This window comes from Salmo salar, chromosome 06 (genome assembly GCF_965601325.2).
Source record: "Salmo salar chromosome 06, fSalSal1, whole genome shotgun sequence".
Classification (NCBI taxonomy): Eukaryota; Metazoa; Chordata; class Actinopteri; order Salmoniformes; family Salmonidae; genus Salmo; species Salmo salar.
This window is the reverse complement of record NC_138296.1, coordinates 45403931-45422799: the sequence shown is the minus strand read 5'-3', so window position 1 is coordinate 45422799 and position 18869 is coordinate 45403931. Positions and strand designations below refer to the sequence as shown.

At 45.3% G+C, this 18869-nt stretch overlaps 1 protein-coding gene across 1 annotated transcript; it reads right to left on the bottom strand.

Moving 5' to 3' along the window:
- Positions 1–1734: 1734 nt before the first annotated feature.
- Positions 1735–17190, bottom strand: LOC106607257 (116 kDa U5 small nuclear ribonucleoprotein component). Its single transcript, XM_014204045.3, has 26 exons — positions 17038–17190; positions 16395–16507; positions 16100–16262; positions 14433–14511; positions 14242–14317; positions 14062–14127; positions 13871–13906; positions 13681–13771; positions 13378–13460; positions 13005–13171; positions 12623–12747; positions 12383–12446; positions 12211–12301; positions 11544–11679; positions 11084–11211; positions 10504–10697; positions 9535–9889; positions 9288–9370; positions 8910–8996; positions 8354–8480; positions 7735–7822; positions 4599–4717; positions 4150–4244; positions 3797–3950; positions 2556–2663; positions 1735–2432 (listed from the first exon to the last, which is right to left on the bottom strand). Exons 2-26 carry the CDS (start codon positions 16494–16496, stop codon positions 2337–2339), a joined length of 2913 nt encoding a protein of 970 aa, XP_014059520.1. The 5' UTR covers positions 16497–16507; positions 17038–17190; the 3' UTR covers positions 1735–2336.
- Between the last annotated feature and the right edge of the window lie 1679 nt (positions 17191–18869).

Below are 18869 nucleotides of genomic sequence, written 5' to 3'. Positions count from 1 at the left end.
GAGATGGGACCACTGCAGAGGGTTAAAAGACACATTCACACACTGTACAGTACATACCAGCAGTGTGGAAGAGGGATTTGACGCCATCGAAGGAGGGGAGGGGACTTGGTTATATAGCAACACACTGACTCTTGTAAATGCCGTGTTTGACACTGACGACACTGATGTCATTGGATGGTCTACATGTGCAAGATACAAAAAGTAAAGTCATAAAACATTTATAAACGCATTTAAAAGCCCAGTGCAGTCAAAAACATGATTTCCTCGTGTTCTATATCTATTTCCACACTATGAGTTTGGAATAATACTGTGAAATTGTGAAAATTATGATAATGCTGTTTGAAAAGAACGGCTGAAATTTCAGCCTGTTTGGTGGGATGGAATTCTGACCTGCCTGGTGACATTAGTAAATTAGTTAATAGGCTAATAAGTAAGAGGGGTCCAAACCTCTCTGCCAATAACAGCTATTTAAAAATGTTCCCATCCAAGACAGTCCTAGCCAAATTCTTGCTTGAGAAATTGCTCTTTGGTAAGAAGCTATTTGCTTATTTTTTTTACCATTTTAATTTAACACAATCACTTGTTACCCAGAAATGATTTGATATCTTAGATAAAAAATGGCTGCATTGGACTTTTAATAACCTGCTGGAACATTCAACTGTGTGGGACCTGGATACATTTTATGTTTTACATGACTATACACAGAAGATATCGCAATACCCATATCTCAATGTACCAGTGTCTCCGCCAATGAAAACCAGACCCACAGAGTTCTCACGATTGACATTCAGTCAAAATGTCAAAGCTACCCGAGACCTTTTTTTAACCCTCCAGGTCCAGTCCCGTCCCCACCCTGCGTCTCCCTGCCCATTCTAGTCACCGTGATGGGCATACAGCTGAGATGTCAGAGCTCTCTAGGTGTGACCGCCAGAGTTAACCACACACCAAGTCATCAAAACAAGGGAATAACCCATTATTAGTCAAGTGTACTGAAACAAGGCCTGCTTCCTAACACTCACATAGTGGTTATATTTACGCTATTATGCAAATATGTCACAAGTTTTTGCCAAATGTTGTATCTCAGAGCCAATTCCTTGTGCACTCAAGACTTTAGTTGGGTCACAGTGGGAAAAGCATTGGGAATCATTGACTTCATACTTACTTTAACATTTATCATCAGGGCACCAAGAGGCGCAGTCAGCAATAAAACCATCAGCCCGTCCATTTGTTTTAACTTCTTTCTCCCATCATGCTACCTTTCTCAATCTGTGCTCGATTCCTTCTCAAAACCCACTGGAGAAGAAGGTCCTACGGGGAGGGACCTTGGACCTTCACCTCCAACTACAGTTGAAGAGATAGAATGTGATGAATCACAGAAAGTCTAAGATAGAGGCTTTGTGCTCCAGCGTGTGTGACCCTGGTCCCGACGTCCATCTTCCGTGCCTGCCTATCCCAATCCAGAGGCCTGTCCATCAGTCACGGCCCACACAGCACCCCAAACAGACATGCCAATCATTCACACGGACGCCTGTGCTCCAACATGGCACTCCGCACTGTACACGCCCACTTCTGCCCGACACCACCGCCCATATACATACAGTGCAACACACCAAGGTCATGAGGTACATACAGTAACTACAGAAAAGGACCCTGAATGTGAACCAAACTAAACGCCTGGAAGGAAGTGAAGAACCTAAAGTTACCTGAGTTGGTTATGGATCCAAATAAAACTAATTTCACAGGCATATTTTTATTTTTTTTACTCAAAACAGCCTTAAGACATCCAATTTCATAATTAAAAAAAACATCAAACACACAAGCCTGCTTTCAAGTCATCTTACATCTACAAAATATTTGGGAATTTATACATGTAAAAAAATAAACAAGACATTGATGAGAGGGGAAACACCTCAGCAGTATTATTCATTGCGCTGATGACGAGAGGCGTCAGAGATGTTGCTATCCCACATCACGCCAACCCCTACAACCTTAGATGCAGTTGTATCATAATAAAAAGTCCCTCCTACAAGGAGAGCACGGGTGGGCAAAGTCTTAACAGGAGGTTGCAGGGTCTGTCGGGTTCCATATCAGTGCTTCATTGATTAACTTAAGTCATTGATGAGGGTAAGTGACTTCACCTGGTTAACAAAGTCCACATAAATCGCCAAAATATGAAGGCAGGAAACAAAACTGGCAGACCCTGCATCCCTCTGTGACAATGTCCACCCACCTCAGTGGGGTTTTGAGTCCCATACGGTGTGGTGCGGGGATGTTGGTTGTGGTGCTGGTGGAGGAGGGTAGCACCCCCGGTCGTTCTCTCCCCGTCTCCTGACGCCTCACATGGGGTAGTTGAGCACCACGTCCTGCTTGGCCAGCTCCAACAACATAGGGTCGTCGAAGAACTTGCTGATGCTCACATCCTCACTCAGACCCTGCATGGAAACCAGGGAGTCAGTCAGTCACATGGTCGTGATGTGCAGGGTCAATAGGTAACAGTACATACTTAAGGCACACCTTCCCTCAGACATGGTGAAGGGGGTGGGCCGTATATGTACCTTGCGCCGGCGGGTCTTGATCATGAACTCTCTGGCCAGGTGAGGGGCAGGCTGGGGCTCCAGCGGCCTGATCACGATACTCTTGTCCAGGGGGTCACCAGGGACAATCTGGGGGGAGAGGAGAGAGAAGAAACAGGGGTCAGGAGAGGGTTGAAAAGAGAAGGGGTGCAAAGGACAATTTCAGTTTGAGAAATTCCACATCTAGTCTACGGCGTCACATTATGGAACAAACAGACAACCAGACATACAGAAGCTGAAACCTGAGTAGAGGCCTCGTATAATAGTCACCACCACTGTCCTTAAAACGTTTCGCCACTCAAACACGTGATTCATTCTCTACTAGTCAGCCGGCGTTCCCAATGTCACTGAGTCAGGGGGATTTACCGTCAACCTACAGCCAGCCAAAACTAACACGTCACTCTGTCACGTCACGTCACTCTTCATCGCCGCGACGTTAGCACATCTAGTTCTGAGTAGAATGGCGTTTTAAAATGATGACTTAAACCTGTCATCTTCACCGACACCTCAATCCCGTTTTCATGTGGAAATGTTACATGGCTGTTGGAGGGAGAGCAAGGGAGTCTCTTGGCCCCAAATCAGGCAAGAGGTTGTTTCGCCAACTCTGCAATCTCTCACTCCCTCCTCCGTGTGGGGCTGCGTTCCAATCCCAAATGGCACCATATTCCCTATTTAGCCCTATGGGCCCAGGTCAATATTAGCGCACTAGCCTAAATAGGGAGTAGGGTGCCATTTGGGACAAATCCCGAGGACTGTGCTGTAACAAAACCCCAGGCCTGCGGGGGGAAAGATTGAACGGGAGGAAAATCAATGGAGCGTCTGCAGCCCAACGAACAGATGGAGCAGGGCCGCTAAACGCCGTCACACCACACTGTTTCTCCACACACTGGGAGGGGGTGATGATCATGATCACGCTACAGAGGAGGAATAGCCTGCGTTTCACTTTACAGAAGAGGGAAGACTAGAGGAGAGAAGCAGGCTGGGGCAAATGAGGGCGACGGGAGCAAATTCATTTTGCCTGACACAGCCAAAGAGGAGGAGAGAGAGAGAGAGAGAGAGAGACAACTGTAGTGTACACAATAGTTGCTGACTCAACACCCTTCTAGTCAGCATCCAAACTAATTCACTCAGTGGCTGGCATCATTGTGTCCGAGCGTGTGTGCATGTGCATGTTAGCACAGCTGGTGGGCATAAATAAAGAGGGCACGTCCGTGTGATCCTACCTGCCAGTGGTGGAAGACAGACAGGGAGAAGGCCTGTCCCTGTGTGTGTGTTCTCAGGTCAGTCTCGAAGCCAAACGAGTCGATGGCTGGGATGAAGGCCTTGATGGTGTAGAGGGGAGACCCGGGGATGGGGGCGTCCTGGGTCACATGACCTCTGGGGCACAACACCAAAACACAGCAGATAGAATTGTAACAAAGAAAATAACACAAAAAACACATCTGAGCAATCAGAACAATATTTCCACGTTCAGCTTTCCAGGTGAAGGTTTAAAAATGTCAGTCAAGAAGTTATGGGTGGGGTAATTGGGATGGTACAGAGGAGACATTGTTATTTAGTGGTTTGCGGGCCTCACCTCCGTCTGGCCAGTACTGTGTACACAGCAGACACACAGTCAGCTGGGGCCTGGACCTCGACAAAGTAATAGGGCTCCATCAACCTGGGGGTGGCCTGGGAGGGACAGGAGAGGGACAGTAATTGGGACAGCCATTAGGAGAACCAGAGGAGGGCAGGAGGGAGAGCCAAAGAAGATAGAGGACAGGGGAGGAAAGAACAGCGGAGAAAGTCGAAGTCGAGAGGCGGGCAATGATGGAGGGATGCAAGGAACCAACAAAAAAGGAGAAAACCCTTGAAAGAGGGAAGCTATCACACTTCAATTCAAAAAAAGAGAAAGTCAGATGAAATCTGCACTTCAATCACGGTAATGAAACTCAGGAGAAAAAGGATAGGAAACAAGAGGGAGCGAGAGTTAATGAAAGGTGGAAGAAAGGAGAAGGAGGTAGAGAGAGAGGGGGATGATCTCACCATGAGGAAGGCAGAGTACACCACTCTCCTGGCTGTGGGGATGACCTGTCCTCCTCCTCTGTGTAGAGGTTCCTGTGCTATGACCGCATCCAGGATCTTAAACTTCACGTTTCTGATAGCTAGGGAGGGGATATAGAAACTCAGCAGCAAAAAAAAAATGTTTCCTCTCACTGTCAATTGCGTTTATTTTCAGCAAACTTAACATGTGGAAATATTTGTATGAACTAGAGGTCGACCAATTATGATTTTTTCAACGCCGATCCCGATTATTGGAGGACCAAAAAAAGCTGATACCGATTAAATCGACCCATTTTATTTATTTATATATATATGTATATATATATATATATATATATATATATATATATATATATATATATATATATATATATATATTTTTTTTTTTTTTTTTGTAATAATGACAATTACAACAATACTGAATGAACACCTATTTTAACTTAATATAATACATCAATAATCAATTTAGTCTCAAATAATTAATGAAACAAGTTCAATTCGGTTTAAATAATGCAAAAACAAAGTGTTGGAGAAGAAAGTAAAAGTGCAATATGTGCCATGTAAAAAAGCTAACGTTTAAGTTCCTTGCTCAGAACATGAGAACATATGAAAGCTGGTGGTTCCTTTTAACATGAGTCTTCAATATTCCCAGGTAAGAAGTTTTAGGTTGTAGTTATTAAAGGACTATTTCTCTCTATACCATTTGTATTTCATATACCTTTGACTATTGGATGTTGTAATAGGTACTTTAGTATTGCCAGCCTAATCTCGGGAGTTGATAGGCTTGAAGTCATAAACAGCGCTGTGATTCAAGCATTGCTAAGAACTGGCAAATGCAGGAAAGTGCTATTTGAATGAATGCTTACGAGCCTGCTGCTGCCTACCACCGCTCAGTCAGACTGCTCTATCAAATCATTCATTTTAATATAATAACACACAGAAATACAAGCCGTAGGTCATTAATATGGTCAAATCCGGAAACGATCATTTGGAAAACAAAATACGGTCAGTTAAAATCAGTGAAATACGGAATCATTCCGTATTTTATCTAACAGGTGGCATCCATAAGTCTAAATATTGCTCTTACATTGCACAACCTTCAATGTTAAGTCATATTTATGTACAATTCTGGCAAATGAATTACGGTCTTTGTTAGGAAGAAATGGTCTTCACACAGTTCGCAACGAGCCAGGCGGCCCAAACTGCTGCATATACCCTGACTCTGCTTGCACAGAACGCAAGAGAAGTGACACAATTTCCCTTGTTAAAAGAAATTCATGTTAGCAGGCAATATTAACTAAATATGCAGGTTTAAAAATATATACTTGTGTATTGATTTTAAGAGAGAGATTGATGTTTATGGTTAGGTACACATTGGTGCAACGACAGTGCTTTTTTCGCGAATGCGCTTGTTATATCACCCGTTTGGCGAAGTAGGCTGTAATTCAATGATAAATTAACAGGCACCGCATCGATTGTATGCACCGCAGGGCAAGCTACATAAACTAGTAATATCATCAACCATGTGTAGTTAACTAGTGATTATGTTAAGATTAATTGTTTTTTTATAAGATGAAGTTTAATGCTAGCTAGCACCTTACCATGGCTCCTTGCTGCACTCGCATAACAGGTAGTCAGCCTGCCACGCAGTCTCCCCGTGGAGTGCAATCGGCCATAATCAGTGTAATTTTTTTTTTTTAAATGGCAGATTACCGATTATTATGAAAACCTGAAATTGGCCCTAATTAATCGGCCATTCCGATTAATCGGTCGAACTCTAGTATGAACATAAGACATAAACTGAACAAGTTCTCAAAGTAACAGTATCTGATGTGGCCACCAGCTGCATTAAGTACTGCAGTGCATCTCCTTCTCATGGACTGCACCAGATTTGCCAGTTCTTGCTGTGAGATGTTAGCCCACTCTTCCACCAAAGCACCCGCAAGTTCCCAGACATTTCTAGGGGGAATGGACTTAGCCCTCACCCTCCGATCCAACAGGTCCCAGGTGTTCAATCCGGGCTCTTCGCTGGCCATGGCAGTACACTGACATTCCTGTCTTGCAGGTAATCAGCCATACTGCTCCTTCTGTGCGTGGTGGCATTGTCATGCTGGAGGGTCATGTCAGGATGAGCCTGCAGGAAGGGTACCACATGAGGGAGGAGGATGTCTTCCCTGTAACGCACAGCATTGAGATTGCCTGCAATGACAACAAGCTCAGTCCGATAATGCTGTGACACATCGCCCCAGACCATGACGGACCCTCCACCTCCAAATTGATCCCGCTCCAGAATACAGGTATCAGTGTAACGCTCATTCCTTTGACGATAAACGCAAATCCGACCATCACCCCTGGTGAGACAAAACCGCGACTCGTCAGTGAAGAGCACTTTTTGCCAGTCCTGACTGGTCTAGCAACGGTGGGTTTGCGCCCATAGGCAACATTGTTGCCGGTGATGTCTGGTGAGGACCTGCCTTACAACAGGCCTACAAGCCCTCAGTCCAGCCTCTCTCAGCCTATTGCGGACAGTCTGAGCACTGATGGAGGGATTGTCCGTTCCTGGTGTAACTCAGGCAGTTGTTGTTGCCATCCTGTACCTGTCCCGCAGGTGTGATGTTCGGATGTACCGATCCTGTGCAGGTGTTGTTACACGTGGTCTGCCACTGCGAGGACGATCAGCTGTCTGTCCTGTCTCCCTGTAGCTCTGTCTTGGGCGTCTCACAGTACAGACATTGCAATTTATTGCCCTCATGCCTCCTTGCAGCATGCCTGAGCAGGGACCCTGGGCGTCTTTCTTTTGGTGTTTTTCAGAGTCAGTAGAAAGGCCTCTTTAGTGTCCTAAGTTTTCATAACTGTGACCTTAATTGCCTACTGTCTGTAAGCGGTTAGTGTCTTAACGACCGTTCCATAGGTGCATGTTCATTAATTGTTTACGGTTCATTGAACAAGCATGGGAAACAGTGTTTAAACCCTTTACAAATGAAGATCTGTGAAGTTATTTGGATTTTTACAAATTATCTCTGAAAGACAGGGTCCTGAAAAAAGGGACGTTTCTTTTTTTGCTGAGTTTAGCTGTTAGGTGATTGTGCGTGAGTGAAAAGAGTGGTAAGACACTTACGTTCGTCACACAGAGGCCCCTCCCTGGTGCCCCATTGGAAGCCCTGGACGATGCTGTCCTTAACCGAGCCCAGCAGAGCCTTGTCCACCTGCACACAACAACACACCGTCAACTATCTGGAGACATATCCCTCACGCAAAGCTTCACACGTCTGAATACAAGTGGACACAAAATTGCCTTCAATACACCCTACAGTGTGATTCAGTGACATAATCAAAGATCACTATGGAGAGATTGATTTATCATCAACGAGAACATATTTCCTTGACTCCAGGTGGCATAACACTAAGAAATACAGAGGTGGTTGCGCCCGACGACCGGGCACTGCTGTCCGTGCCACTCAATGGGTCAATGTCACCACGGTCACACCGGTGTCAGAGGGCCAAACACACTGACACATCCATCGATGCATTTTCACACGTCTGCTGGAGAGCAGTCATTCTGAATCACTTTAACACGCACTCCGTCTGTTTACAGTTTGGCCTAGAGACAGGCAGGCTGACCCCAGAGCCCTAGCCTGCCCAACCCACCTCAGCCCAGGATGACACCAAGACCACCAGCCCTCCACACCACCCATAGCCCAGCCTTACCCATCCCAACCCCAGAGCCCTGGTCTCACCTCAGAAGGCAGGGTGTCATCTACCAGGATGTTAGGCCCGGTGGTGTCGGGCCCAAAGGCCCAGATAGACCTGGCAGCCAGTAGATCCCAGTCATACTTGGTCTGGAAAAACTCTCCCAGCTTCTTCCTGGAACCAGAGATTAAACAGGATGGATTAGTGAGTGGCGTCCATGGGGATGGGGATGGGGATGGGGGGGGGGGGGTGACAGGAAGAGGAACAGAGTTTGTTTAATCAAGTCAAGTTAAAGTGTGTCACTGCTTTGGCACCGTGGCTCATGTTGGCAATGCCAGGCCCAGATGGGTTCACAGATGAGCAGCATACAGCTGGCCGGACACTGCCCACTTCCAAAACACACACACACACTGGGCTACAGCTGCGGATAGGAGGATAGGCCTCAAGGTATGGTCAAGACAGGTGTTCTGTATTGGCAGGTGTCTGTCTGGGTTGAGACACTGACATGTGGACAGGTAGGAGGATACAGCAGGTGAACTCTTCGTATGAATAGGCAGTGTGCAGTTGTGTGTGTGTGTGTGTGTGTGTGTGTGTGTCCCGTACCTGTTCCACGTGATCTGCACCACCTCGTTCTCTATGTCCTCAGCCAGGCCCTTTTCCAGCGGCTCGGCAATCATGGTGATCTTATTCCTGTCAATCAAAACACACAGCCGTCAATCACACAGGCAAACAGCCACAGCACTCAGGTCACCCATACAGCTGGTCTAGACACGTCACACTAACCTCAACATGAAACTGAATACGTCCCCATAGGACACCCTATTCCCTATATAGTGCACTACTTCCAACCAGAGTCAAAAGTAGTGCACCACAGAAGGAAATAGGGTGCCATTTGGGATGCACACAGTCTACACTAGTCGTTTAGTGGTACTGTAGGCTAGGTCACTGGTGACCCAATGGGAGATGATGGTGGATGCTTACTTCTTGTTCGGCGTCTCGGCAAAGCACTTGAGAGACGACGTCTCCACTACCGTCTCACAGAAGGTCACCACGGGGTCAGCCACCTGGGAGAAAGAGGAGAAAGGGAGACATTCAGTACTGGAAAACCAATCAAGGAATAACACTAGACATGAAGGGTATTTTGTTTAAGACGTTACAATCCCGATACAGGAAGATTAGTTTGTTGTTCCAATTGGGTGAAGAGACATGTGAGAGAGCGAGAACTGACCTTGATGTCGATCTCAGAGTACATCTTCCGCAGGTCGTGCATGACACAGTCCAGGTAGAGTTCCCCAGTACCCAGGATAACATGTTCCCCTGACTCCTCCACCTTGGTGGTGAGAGAGGGGTAGCTCTTATTGACCTTCCGCAGTCCGTCCAACATCTTGGGCAGCTCTGACGGGTTGACTGGCTCCACAGCGATCTTGATGACAGACGCCGTGTTGAACTTGAGCGGCCGGAAGATCTGGGCTTCCTCGTTCCCTCTGGGCTCGGTGATGGTGGCCGTCTTGACGATGGGCTGGTCGCAGCCCTCAATGAGAACCCAGTTGCCAGCAGGCACACGGTTCACCTCTATCTGGTACCTGTGGTTTAGAACATGAAGGGGTTTGAGCTACAACTGCTGGGGTAAATGACAAACAACATCTCATACTGAACACAGAGATGACATATAATGACATCTCAGGGGGAGTTGGGATAGGCAAAAAAAACATCTCTAATTCACATGTGTATAATACACACTTGTACATGTGAAATAGGACAATTATCAGCATCCACCAAATTACTATAATATTGAGGACCAGAGACTAGGGAAGAAACACAAAGAGTGGTTAGACTAATGAACACATAACTGACAACTTGCTATAATGAACACTCATGCTTGAACACCCAAATGGCCCCCTATTCCCTATATAGCACGTTACACGGAACCTAAACTGGCTGTGCACGTGCGCCATCGTGCAGATGCTCGTTGACGCGCGCGAGCAGTGTGGGTGCAATAATTGAGTAACATGGATTTCTAAATTTATTTTGCAACACTCATGCACGCGACGTGTCGGGTCTGTTCAGCTTGTTACTTTTGACTAGGGCCCATTAAGCTCTGGTCCAAATTAGTACACCATGTATGGAATAGAGTGCCATTTGGAACGCAGGTCAAGTGATGTGTCCGCGAGGTGGCACATTAACAATGACTCATTACCTGGCGACGTTGATCCAGAGACGTCCCACCGTGCAGACCTGCGAGTCCTCCTCGTCCTCCAGAGTGTAGTTCTCTCCCAGCACCTTGACTGGCTGGCCCGCCTGGATGGTACCGCTCAGCACCCGGCCGAACGCATGGAACTGCACCCCGTCCTCAGTACTGTACATCTTAGTTGTGTGGCACATCAGCGGACCCTGGATGGGAGGAGAGAAGAGGGGAAAGAGAACAAGCAACAAGAAGGGATAAAGGGAGAGGAAAGAGGGTAAAAGGAAATAGATAAACTTAGTTAACCTTGTCTAACAGAGCAACTATTTGTTACATCTCAAGCCTCTCCCTTCATTATTGGCTAGAGGATCTCTGAAGGGCATTTGGAATGTTTGTGATCGATTTATTTCTTCACTCCCAGTCAATTACAATCGCCCGCTTGCTTGCTTAATTGCAATGAGGCTATTGATTAACACTGAAAACAGATTCCACCTATTAGAAAACTACCACCACCCGTCTCTCTCTCTCACACACACACACACACACACACACACACACACACACCCTGTGTTTCCCCCCACTCTGTCACACTCACATCTGGGTCGCATTCTGCCATGGCCTCCCCCAGGTCTGAATCCAGTCCTCCAGTGTAGCTGTGCTCTATCTTGTTCTTGGCGCCCCCCTGTGGTGAAGGGATGTGCTGCACACACATGTCCACAAAGCCTGCAGGAGGGAGGGAGGGAGGGAGGTCATGCTCGGCTTCACATGAACGTGTTTGTCACATTCACCAGAAACATAACATTGTGTGCAATTATACCCCTGATTATCCAAGGCTGTAGGCAGATACACTGGCTAGCGCGGTAACCACGTACAGTGAGTCGATAATGAGAACGCGTACAACAGAATTAAGCTTCTCTAAAAGGCAGAAGATAAACATGGCTCAACTGTAAATGACCTCTGTGAATAAGATTAAACATGAGATACAGTTACTGAGTGGTATATAAGTAGGCAGTGGAGGTCAGAGAGGAAACGGGGGCGGCGGATGGCGTGCGTACCGGTGAACTCTCCAAAGAAGCGCTTACAGACCAGCCTGAGTAGAGGCCTGATGTTGAGCTTCAGCTCCTCTTTGACCAGGTGGATGCCCAGCTCATCTAGCACCCGAGGCAGAGATGTGTCACAGTCACCAACCACCTGGGAGCGAGAGAGAGGGAGAGAGAGAGGGAGAAAAGAGGGAGAGAGAGAGAGAGAGAGGGAGAGAGAGCAAGAGAGAGCGAGAGAAGGGGGTAGTGTAATTTCTAAATGTGCTAGCGCTACTTAAAAGGCTTCTATGGAATGGGGTGGTCATCTGGGTAAAGTCATTCAGTTCAAACAAGAAAATGTGACGGCATCTCCCATGAAAGGCTGCAACAACACTTTTCAATTCATGGTGCTCCGATTGATCTCATAAGCTGACGTGTTTCGCTCGGTCTTTCTCAAAGCTTCCTTTCTGTGACAAAGACCGATCAGGGTCGCAATGCGTCAGCTTTTAAGTAAGAGCACGGTGATCTGAAAAAAAACAGTATGTCTTTTAGGGGAGATGCAATCACCTTTTCCTTTTTGGACTCTCAGGAATAGTGTGTTTTTCAGGGAACAGACATGTCTACCCTAAAGTGCTCATCTGTGCTTTGTAGCGTATACGATTTGTTTTCTATCTAGGAGATGACTGTGTTAGAGGGGTCTTACCTGGGATAGGATCTTGTACAGAGGCTCCAGCACAAACTCCACAAAGCTACGCTGGGAGTTACTGGTGGGGGCTTTCTTAGTGAACTTGCGCCTGAGAAGAGAAGGCAAGACAGGGTTCTTGCCGTGCATTACAGATAAAAAGCCTAAATGACCCTAAATGAAAACCACTTACGTTTTGGGGTTGAAGTAAATGTCTCCCCACAGCCTCTTGGCAAACTCTGTGTAGTTGATGTCACCTGCAACACCAGAGAGAAGGGTTAACAGCGTCATTTTTAACAGTTGCTCTTAGGGTTAAAACGAGAACCTACCAGGTCTGGTCATGTCAGAAATGTGTTTACAGTTACAGATATCAAGAGGTGTGGGAGAAAGTGACCAGTGTGTGGAACTGGGGGGGGGGGGGGGGGTCTCTCACCGTAGGTGTCAGAGTAGATCTTGGCGAAGGAGCCCAGTGTGAAGCAAACGCAGTACTGAGAGCTGGCAAAACACACGTTCCCCAGGAGAGGAGACACCACCAGATTCTCGTCTGTAGAGTAGGTGCTGACGGAAAGGGGAGAGTGGAGCCACAGTCAATGACACACACTGGAACACTATACCACAACAGGCTAATCTCAATGCTAGCAGTTTGTTTTCACATTCATGGTTTCACTCTGCACTGGAATCTTCTTTACAAATGCTCTGTGCTCTGCTTGCTACTCGTCGCAATCTCATCTGAAATCGGTCGATATTTCCTTTCCTCCACACCCCTCAGTGTCAGCCCCGTAGCCATGGTTACCAGGCCCTCCCCACGTCAGTACCTGAGCATGGCGTTGACCTCGTCCACTATGTGGCGTAGTTTGTAGTAGGCGTCTGTAGGGGGCAGCTTGAGCTCCACGATGAGGCGGTCCACCTTGTTGATGCAGATGGTGATGGCCAGACGCTCCTGGACTGCGTGCTTGATCAGACGCTCGGTGTTCAACATCACCTAAAGACAGACAGGGGAGCAGAGGCCTGGGTTAGGAATGGTACATTTGACTTTTTGGGGCCAGGCCTCAGAGGTGGAAACACAAAAGCCTGCGTCTTTAGGCCAAACAGAAGCAAAGTCTGATACTAGAAGTGCGACAAGATGGAGATGCGCCGCGGTGAATGGGGATTTGAGCTAAAAAGAAGAAAAAAAACAAGAGGACTCACTCCTTCTGCCGCGTCGATGAAAAGCACGATGCCGTCGGAGAGTCGGATGCCTGATGTCACCTCATCCGAAAAGTTGACGTGGCCTGCAGGGGTGGCAAAGGGTATGAGGTCCCGCTCTGCCTTTCTAAAGCAGCTGACCTAACGTCACACGCCGTGAGGCGGGAAATTATATCAATCAACCGCCCTTGATTACTCTTTTAATCTCCCCTACGTTTCCTAGGAACACAAGCACTTCGCTACACCCGCAATAACATCTGCTGAAAATGTGTACGTGACCAATTACATTGGATTTGATTTGCATACCTGGTGTGTCCATGATGTTGAAGAGGAAGGATTTGCCTCTGGAGTCTGGAAGAACCATTGTGACGGGGGTGCTCTTGATACCAACCCCTCGCTGTGGAGGCACCACATAGGAGTCGATACAATGCACTTTTACGGGAGAGGCAAAATTCTGCAAGAAATTGACATAGCTCTGAATACAATAAAAACTTACCTCCTGCTCAGTGAAGAGGATATCTGTGTAACGGAGCTGAAATACCACGGGAAAATGCTGTGAGTCAATGGCTCACTTACAGTATACACAGAGTATTTCAGATTACAACTGGTTAGAGGATTTCTCCAAATTCGGATGAAAGGAGAGCAACAACTTTGGGGCAGTTTAGTCTAGCTGGAGAGTAAACTCACATCCATGTCGTCTCTCTTCCTGATCTCTGGGTGTGTCTGTTCAATCAGGCAGTCCACGAAACACGTCTGCAGACAAGAAACAAATCCGTTAAAATCACAATAGCGGGAACAACCTAGCTACTGACATCCATGATCCAGCCAGGTGTGGCTCTAAAGCGGGTCAATTGCTGAGTGTTTGACCTTGCCGTGATGCAGGTGGCCACACAGTGTGACGTTACGGATCAGCTCGGGACTGTCCATTAGGTCAGCCAGAAACCTGCGCAGAGGAGGAGAGGTGGGGTTAAACATCGACCTTTTGTGAGTATAGACAGAGACAGACAGACGCAGGTCTAGTTTACAACAGTCAAACTGGTGACCGGTTAATTACGTACTCCATGTCATAAACAGTGGAAGGCAGCTCTTGTTCCATCAGAGTGAACTGCTTGTTCCTTACAGGCTTGATGATGGGTTCTGATGGGGATGGAGAGAAAATGTGAATCAGTTTATCACTATCGTATCTGAATTAACCTGTTAGGGCTAGGGGGCAGCATTGACACGGCTGGATAAAAAACATACCCGATTTAATCTGGTTACCACTCCTACTCAGTAACTAGAATATGCATATACTTATTACATATGGATAGAAAACACCCTAAATTTTCTAAAACTGTTTGAATGGTGTCTGTGAGTATAACAGAACTCAAATGGCAGGTCAAAACCTGAGAGATTCCTTTACAGGAAGTGGCCTGTCTGACCATTTCTGGAACTTCTTTGCCATCTCTATCATTTACTAAGGATCTCTGCTCTAACGTGACACTTCCCACGTCTTCCATAGGCTCTCATAGCCCGGGAAAAAAGAGAATGTCGTCATTCCAGCCCCAGGCTGAAACACATAATCGCCTTTCTCAAGTGGCCCATCAAGAGACACTAGCTTATGCGCGTGACCCCGACCGCCCCCGCCTTTGGGATTTTTTCCTCTGTTTGCCGAAAAGGAGATTCCCTGTCGGAATATTATCGCTTTTCTACGAGAAAAATGACGTAAAAATTGATTTTAAACAGCGGTTGACATGCTTCGACGTACGGCAATGGAATACTTTGAATTTTATTGTCAGGAATTGCGCCAAGCGCGCGACACTTCTTTACTATTTCGGATAGTGTCTGGAACGCACGAACAAAACGCCGCTATTCGGATATAACGATGGATTATTTTGGACCAAACCAACATTTGTTATTGAAGTAGACGTCCTGGGTGTGCATTCTGACGAAGACAACAAAAGGTAATGACATTTTTATAATAGTAAATATGATTATGGTGAGTGCTAAACTTGCCGGGTGTCTAGATAGCGAGCCCGTGATGCCTGGGCTATGTACTTAGAATATTGCAAAATGTGCTTTCACCAAAAAGCTATTTTAAAATCGGACATATCGAGTGCATAGAGGAGGTCTGTATCTATAATTCTTAAAATAATTGTTATGCTTTTTGTGAACGTTTATCGTGAGTAATTTAGTAAAATGTTAGCGAATTCCCCGTAAGTTTGCGGGGGGTATGCTAGTTCTGAACGTCACATGCTAATGTAAAAAGCTGGTTTTTGATATAAATATGAACTTGATTGAACAAAACATGCATGTATTGTATAACATAATGTCCTAGGGTTGTCATCTGATGAAGATCATCAAAGGTGAGTGCTGCATTTAGCTGTCTTCTGGGTTTTGGTGACATTATATGCTGGCTTGAAAAATGGGTGTCTGATTATTTCTGGCTTGGTACTCTGCTGACATAATCTAATGTTTTGCTTTCGTTGTAAAGCCTTTTTGAAATCGGACAGTGTGGTTAGATTAACGAGAGTCTTATCTTTAAATGGCTGTAAAATAGTCATATGTTTGAGAAATTGAAGTAATAGGATTTTGAAGATTTTGAAAATCGCGCCACAGGCTGGCAGTGGCTGTTACGTAGGTGGGACGAATTCGTCCCGCCGGTCCCATAGAGGTTAATGCATCCATGTGTTTAAGTGTGTATTAGTGAAACTGTATCTGTGTGTGTGTGTGTGTGGTGTCTGACCTGTGAGGGGCTGTGCGTCCTCTTCCTGGACTAAAGTTTCCACCTCCGGCCCGTACACTTCCTCTGCTGTAGGATAGTATTTCTTATCCTCGTGCAGAACTACCTCCATTCCTGGGACATCTTCATCAGCATCAGCCGGCTCATCCTCATCATCCTCGTCAGCCTTCACAAAGCAGAGGGACACAAGCATGTCATGAATTGACCAGACATTATAAACACACCTACTTCATTTTTGTTAGACTGCATTGTAATGTGCATTAACATCTACGCTGTCTGATGATTTCAGTAATCAAACCTCATCCGCATCTCTGTCATCTGCCTCCAGATCATCATCCTCGTCAGAGTCTAGTTCTGGCCCAATGTAGTTCCCAAACTCGTCATACAGGTCCGTCTCCATTGTGAAAGGGACTGGGTAAGATGAAAACATAATGGATTCGCATTAAAATTGCATCACACACACCCACATGATTTATCCTTCTGCAAAGAGTACCTGCTACAAACCAATGAATGTGGTCTACTTTAACTCTGCAATTAGTTCGCTGTGTTATTGGTTCAGATGTTCATGTATAACGTTTCAGGTACATACGCACACACCTACACGTTAATGTTAGCTAGATACTACATGCACTGGCGGGTAAGTTGAGAAAAGAATGAAAAAGAAACCCATCAAACTCACACCTCAAAAACAATGGTTCACTTTAAAAATGCCTAAAATGTGCAACTTTGTAATACAGATATCTAGTAGTTACAATAATTTCTTAGCTAGTTAGCTATGTTTTGGTGGGATCGCTAGCTAGTTAGCCATAGCGGTTACATAGGGAATGAATGACATCCCTAACCAACGTCCATGCTGCGTTGTGGTGGATGTTTCGCTTTTCTACAATAAAGTAGATACCTTGTTCTGGAGAATATATCAGCACAAAAACACTTAACGTTACCTTTATGTGCAAAACGTGCGGTAGTTTCAAATTTGTATCGCTATTTTCCTAATTATTTGAACTAATCACAATGTTTTTCTCTCCTTTTTTCCAAACCATGTACATAAGGGACCCCTCAATGCAAACGCACGTCGAGCGTAGGTGACGCACAAATGTAGACTATCTTCACATTGCCTGATTGTATATTATTGTAAAAGTACAAATGCATAAAAGAAAATTATATAAAAACAATATATATGGTGATTTGTTTTAGGAAAATAATATAGCATTTACAGTCCACAGATATTTTATTTGCTAATATATTTGGAATAAAATGTTCATGCGCGCGGAGTCTGGAGTCTAGGCGACATTTTTTTGTGCAGGCGCATATTTTACATGAACAACAAGCGAGATGACCCAGGATCGATATTTGTGTACTGAAAGGCAATGTCTGTCTGATGGATTTGTAGGTTTATTTTAAAAAGGCCCAGTGCACTCAAATGTATGTTTTCTTATATTTTCGATCCTATTGTACAACTGCTAATGAAACTAACACTGTAAAAAAAAGCATTTTATCAGTAAAACATATTTTATCCGTAGCTAGGTTTCCAAACAATGAGACAGATTTTCATGCAAATATTTTTTTTAATCTGCATAAAACAATATGAGCATTTTCCCACCAGAAATGTTTCCTTCAAACTGTTTCCATCAGAAATGTTTCCATCAAACTGACTTTTTGCCGATAAAAGGCTGTGCCTGATGACATAGTGCACATAAAAATAACTTTTGCTGTTAAATGCACATGTACCGAATGACAAATACAAGTTAAATGGGTTTCCATCGCATTTTCAACTCTACTTATGGTTTTGTCACAAAAACTGTTTCGTTATATAGCAAATGTGTCCACTATGGTCTTGGTACATGCACTCTAGCCAACAGATCACAGATATGCTACCTACATTATGAGATTCTTATTATAAAATAGATATTATTTGTATTTGTCAAACGGCAGCCCAGCATCGATTATCATGTCACAAGAATAAGACCCTTGATATTTATTGGAAAGGAGCATAAAGCTCATCACCTTGCACGTTCGCCACCCTGTTAAGTTAATCGTAACTTATTTAATATTTATTTTATTGAACTAGGCAAGTCAGTTAAGAACAAATTCATATTTACAATGACGGCCTACCCCGGCCAACCCTTGGACAACGCTGGGCCAATTGTGCGCCGCCCTATGGGACTCAGTGATTCAGACTGGAATCAAACCAGGGTCTGTAGTGATGCCCCTAGCACTGAGATGCAGTGCCTTAGACCGCTGGGCCACTCGGGAGCCCAATCTGTAGCCCAATAAACTGCAAGCTTTCCTGAGTTGTCATGGGAGGACCACACAAAATATAATCGCGTGACTCCAAGTGTACTTCAATATGATGGTTATTATATCAATATTTGCACATCAAGGCATTCCACCGCCATTTCCCGCATAATTAATTTCACCGACACAGAAAGATCCCACCATGTCGAACGAACTAACTGTCTGTCAGCATCTATACAATTTTACCGGAATTTCATGTTTCCATTAGCCTGGTCGTGACTTTTTTCATACATCAGGTCATTGATCCACATGAAATGGTTGGATGGAAACGTGGTTACAGTTAGGCTACTTCCTAATAGTTGCTGGTTGAAAATGCAATCTACACAGGATCATCTAATCAGGTTTTTGCATGGGTGGAGTTTCAGCTTCACTGGTGACATCACAAGGCAGCAAATAAGTTAATAGACTAATAACAAAGAGCGTTTCAAACTTGTCTGCCAATAACAGCTAGTTTTCAGTTTTCCCCACCGCACTCAGA

What these genes read in the sequence shown, in the direction of transcription:
- LOC106607257 (XM_014204045.3), bottom strand. Translation starts at nt 16,496, where the DNA reads ATGGAGACGGACCTGTATGACGAGTTTGGGAACTACATTGGGCCAGAA. An exon ending in ATTTACTTCAACCCCAAAAC is followed by an intron (nt 12,302 to 12,382) that starts GTAAGTGGTTTT and finishes TTCTCTTCTCAG; the next exon opens with GCGCAAGTTCACTAAGAAAG. An exon ending in TGTACAAGATCCTATCCCAG is followed by an intron (nt 11,680 to 12,210) that starts GTAAGACCCCTC and finishes TCTCGCTCCCAG; the next exon opens with GTGGTTGGTGACTGTGACAC.